The sequence below is a fragment of the Gossypium hirsutum genome, chromosome A13 (assembly GCF_007990345.1).
Source record: "Gossypium hirsutum isolate 1008001.06 chromosome A13, Gossypium_hirsutum_v2.1, whole genome shotgun sequence".
NCBI lineage: Eukaryota > Viridiplantae > Streptophyta > Magnoliopsida > Malvales > Malvaceae > Gossypium > Gossypium hirsutum.
In genome coordinates this window covers 94,179,800-94,184,149 of record NC_053436.1, presented here as the reverse complement: position 1 = coordinate 94,184,149, position 4,350 = coordinate 94,179,800, and the positions used below count along the sequence as shown (strand labels likewise).

At 31.7% G+C, this 4,350-nt stretch overlaps 1 protein-coding gene across 3 annotated transcripts; it reads left to right on the top strand.

Annotated features, from left to right (window-relative positions):
• Positions 1 to 204: 204 nt before the first annotated feature.
• LOC107896496 (probable prolyl 4-hydroxylase 7) lies at positions 205 to 4,142 on the top strand. 3 transcript variants are annotated; one of them, XR_005907722.1, is made up of 6 exons: positions 205 to 627; positions 1,286 to 2,971; positions 3,048 to 3,105; positions 3,178 to 3,282; positions 3,747 to 3,870; positions 3,987 to 4,142. XR_005907722.1 is itself a non-coding variant. In XM_041085300.1 (5 exons), exons 1-4 carry the CDS (start codon positions 2,814 to 2,816, stop codon positions 3,762 to 3,764), a joined length of 339 nt encoding a protein of 112 aa, XP_040941234.1. In that variant the 5' UTR covers positions 662 to 2,813; the 3' UTR covers positions 3,765 to 3,870; positions 3,987 to 4,142. The 3 variants fall into 3 exon arrangements, 2 of the variants coding, with proteins under 2 accessions (XP_040941235.1, XP_040941234.1); XM_041085300.1 differs by lacking the exon at positions 205 to 627 and having other exon boundaries at positions 662 to 2,971; XM_041085301.1 differs by lacking the exons at positions 3,747 to 3,870; positions 3,987 to 4,142 and having other exon boundaries at positions 214 to 627; positions 3,178 to 3,425.
• Positions 4,143 to 4,350: the final 208 nt, after the last annotated feature.

Here is a 4,350-nt window from a genome sequence, read left to right as displayed (position 1 = left end):
TAAACTATTTGATATATTTAAATATCAGATTTTAAAAAATATTGATAATAAATAAAAATGAAATATAAAAATATATATATAAAAAATTAAAATTAGTGGCGTTTTTATAAAAAAAGACGCAAAAAATAAGCAATAACGGCGTTTTTTATAAAAGCGTCGCAAACAATCATTTTACTTAAAAAAAAATGGCGCTTTTTTTTTCCAAATTCCCCCTCCCTTCGAAACCCTAAAATTTCCCCTAAAATTGGAATACTCAAAACCCCCTTTTCACACACACCGTTTTCATCGGTTTACCTTGGAACCCATACGATCCCTTCCCCTTCCCCTTCCCCTTCCCCTTCCCCTTTCCCTTTGGTTTTGAAAAAACCCAATTCTTATATTCATTATTCTGTTCTTAATTTCGGTTTTGATTTTTCTATGTTCTTTCTTCAAATTTTTAGACTCTGTGCAAATTTTGAAGGACCTGCCTCTGGGCTCTGTACTTAAATCCTAGTCTAAAGACATGCAAGCAAGAATGCAGATTTTTGTTCAAACAGATTCAAACAATTAAAGATACAATGGATTTGTACTGCAGAATGCGGATTCAAGACATGCAACTTGCAAGCAAGAATCAAGAGTATTTTTCAGGTACTTACTTGGAGTTTACGGTCTTTGCCTCTATCGATTTGGTCTTTGCCTCTTTGGAGTTTACGGTCTCTAAACTCTAAACCGAAATATGATTGCTTTTAAGTTTCTTTTTTTTTTTGTATGATTTAGATGGAATTATATAGTGCATACAGGATAGAGTGTCCACAATTGTTCCCCCGATTTTTAGGATTTCAACATTACCATGAACAAGATATGTTACTTACTACAGAGGTCTGAGAAATTTTCTCAACAAGATCACTGGTGAAGAGTGAAACATGGTGTAGAACAATTATTTCTTTCGTCCATAATATTCAAAGTGCATCAACTAAGCTGAAAATAAACCTTAATGCTCATTGTAACTTCCAGAAACTTTAAACTTATCACAGCAGTACAATTGGTTATGGACAAATTGATTCACAATTGCAAGTGACGATCTTTACACAGTAGGTAAATATTTCAAATCAAAATTGATTTATCATATCGCAAGATCAGATCCATCAATAAGATGGCGGTGAAGTGAAAAACAAAAAAGATTGGAACTTTGAGAATGTTGCTTGAATTGTCCTTTATTTGCTGTGTTTTTTTTGTAATTACATATATCCTAAACTCGATCTTGTGAACATGAAGACTGATTTCCTTAACCGAAATGTCAATGAAGGATTCAGTGGAGGTGAAAGGAAGCGCAATGAGATTTTGCAGCTTGCGGTAATATGATATAATGTCTTCTGTAATTCATTGTGGAATTGTTTTGTCCTCATTTGATAGTTGCAGTGGAATATTCTTGTTTGAACTTAGAATTGCTGTTCATGGCTTACATGCTATTGTAGGAGCTATTACTATACACTATTTTAATATTTCAGCTTTATTAATAATTTTTAGATATGGATGGATGGCTAGGATTATAAGTTTTCCTTAGAGTTTTAATACAGGGCTAGGATTGAAGTCTGGAATCCTAGTATAAATTGGCTGTAAATTAGATTTACAGCCACCTTATTGTTTCCTTTTAATTAATAGACTTAAGAAATTAGAGGTTTTCAACCCTACGGTCTCCCCCCCCCAGAAATTAGAGCTTTTAGAATCAATTGCAGCATGTAAGTTGCAGCCTTTTGTCAACTAACTAAATAATGATGATTGAATTTTTTTAGCTAAAGAATGACCAATAACTTAATAGACTAGTCCTGTTTTAGAAGGTAGAACTTGCTCTTTCTCTGTATATCTGTATTGTAATAGTCATATGAGCTCTTTTGAGTTTGGCAGCAACTAATTGAACTTGGATGGGGCATTTTCATCATTACATGAGCAAAGTTATTTTTGACTTGTACAATACCATTATAACAGCCATGAACTGGAATTACATGTGATATTAGTAACTTGTACCAGCCCTTAAGGCTTCGACTTTACTTAAAACAGGAATTACATGTGATCTTTGGCAATTTTGCCCAGTAGAATTAAGCTAATTTTATGGTTCTAGCTTTAATTAATGCAGGACTGAGCAATACTTCCTTTACAGGTCAGTTTCCTGTTTCTCTGTCATGGATGGATGTATTTATTGGAATATGGAACTAAGTAACTTAATACAAAGATGTTATGCCTTATATCATTTAAGTGTCAACTTTATTTTAACAGATGTTATGCCTTATATGATACTATATGAGACAAATATATTCTTTAGTTTTTCTTATCCTTCTGTTTTTGTGCCGTTATACTCTCTAATCACATGATTTCCCTAAGCCAACCCCGTCAATAATGATTGATTGCTGATGTAACAATGTTTGATTGCTAATCACATGATTTTCACTTTTGTTTTCTCTTCAAAGTCTGCTGTTAAGTTTACAGTGAGCCAGTTGACTGCATTTCTTTTTTCATTTTTTACAACTTTTTCTGACCAACAATTTATTTGTTACATATATGTTTTATTTTATTTTAATCGTTAGTTGTATGTCACTTCTAGGATAAGCCAAAATAAAGTGAAGAACTCATTGTTTCCAATTAAAATTTTCTGACATCTGCCAGAAATTTTATGAAGCTTTCTTACGGAAACATTAAATATTTTGGCCAAATCCATGGCCGCCAATTAAATTCACTCTTAAATGGAAGATGATTTGAAAAAAAGAAAACAAGCAAGCAAACAAACAGATTAATTCTTTTGCGAATATTGGATCCAAACAAATAGAAATTCTTTTCTCATGGAGTACCGGTATTTTCTCGGATTCTTTCTTCTTCTTTTGATCAATTTTACTTTGGTTTTGGCTGAGATTAATGGATCGGTGCTTAAAATGAGAGGAGGAACTTCTTCTGTTCAATTTGATCCCACTTCTGTTACTCAACTCTCATGGCGCCCCAGGTAACTTCAAATTCCAATCCTTTTTGCAGTTCAGCTTATTCAAAACTTTAAAATTTACGATTTTTTTTTCTTGAAGGGCTTTTATTTACAATGGATTTTTATCAAGTGAGGAATGTGATCACCTTATTTTTCTGGTAAGCAACCATTTTTCTCTTTTGTTGTTGAAGAATTTCAACATATAAAAAAAGAAATTGTATTAATTTCAGGCTAAGGATAAGTTAGAGAAGTCAATGGTGGCAGATGATGTATCAGGCCAGAGTATTGAAAGTGAAGTTCGAACCAGCTCCGGCATGTTTCTTGAGAAAGCTCTGGTATATAAATGAATTGTCTTTCATTCCTTTTTTTAGCTTAAAGCTGTGAAATTACTAGAATTTATGTTAATTTAAGAGAGGAATGCTGAATTTATGAGTCGAATTGTTGAATTTAGAAGTAAAATGAATTGATCTATTATCCATATGATCTTGTTTTTATGTAATTTTATGCAATCTTATTCTTGCTTTGTTTAAGAAAGGATGAAGCATCTGGCTGTTTATAATTATGTCATTGTATCAGTACTTTCATGCTTTTTTTCCCTTCTGTGGGATACTGATCATAGCTGTTTGAGATTGTTCTATTTTTGAGAACATGTATTTGATATAGACTGACTATATGAACTGAAATTTGCGTGGTGCTTGTGAGATTTTAATCACTTGAATGGTACATCATCTGATATTTGATCTTACGGAGTTATTCTCTTTGTTCTCATGGCTGGTTATTTGCCTTTTGATGAGCCAAGCCTTATAGGCTTGTATAAGAAAGTAAGTACCCTCCAGGTTTGGCCAGTCTTGCTGTCCATCATAGTTTTCATCTGGTGCTAGGAATTTGATTAAGCGTATTCTTGATCCAAAAACCCTCTTACCGTAAGTTTCAAATTCAATTCATCCTATGAAAATTTGTGATTACATGCAATTTTTGATCACAATATAAGCTTTAGCACATGCATTTTGGTTGAAATTCTGCATGTTCTTTTTTGCAGCGTATAACTATTCCTGAAATTCTACAAGATGAATGGTTCAAGAAAGGGTACAAGCCACTAAAATTTGAGCAAGATGAGGATGTAAATCTTGATGATAATATCTTATATTTTACATGGTTATGATATCTTTATATTTAATCTAATTTTTATTATTTATTTTAGTTTTGATTATAAATTTTTATTTTTATTTTAATATTTTTAGTTAAAATTTTAATAGAAAATTTTATTCTTCGCTATATTTTGATAATGAATTTTAATTTTTTTATATTTTTCATGATTTTTATAATATTTTATTTTTTTTAAAATTTTATTACCTTTAGCGGCGTTTTTAGGTAAAGCGCCGCTAAAGGTCATGGCCTTTAGC

Coding starts and splice junctions, on each gene's coding strand:
- LOC107896496 (XM_041085300.1), top strand. CDS start 2,814: ATGGAGTACCGGTATTTTCTCGGATTCTTTCTTCTTCTTTTGATCAAT. Junction 2,972..3,047: donor CAACTCTCATGGCGCCCCAG/GTAACTTCAAAT, acceptor TTTTTCTTGAAG/GGCTTTTATTTACAATGGAT. Junction 3,106..3,177: donor GTGATCACCTTATTTTTCTG/GTAAGCAACCAT, acceptor TATTAATTTCAG/GCTAAGGATAAGTTAGAGAA.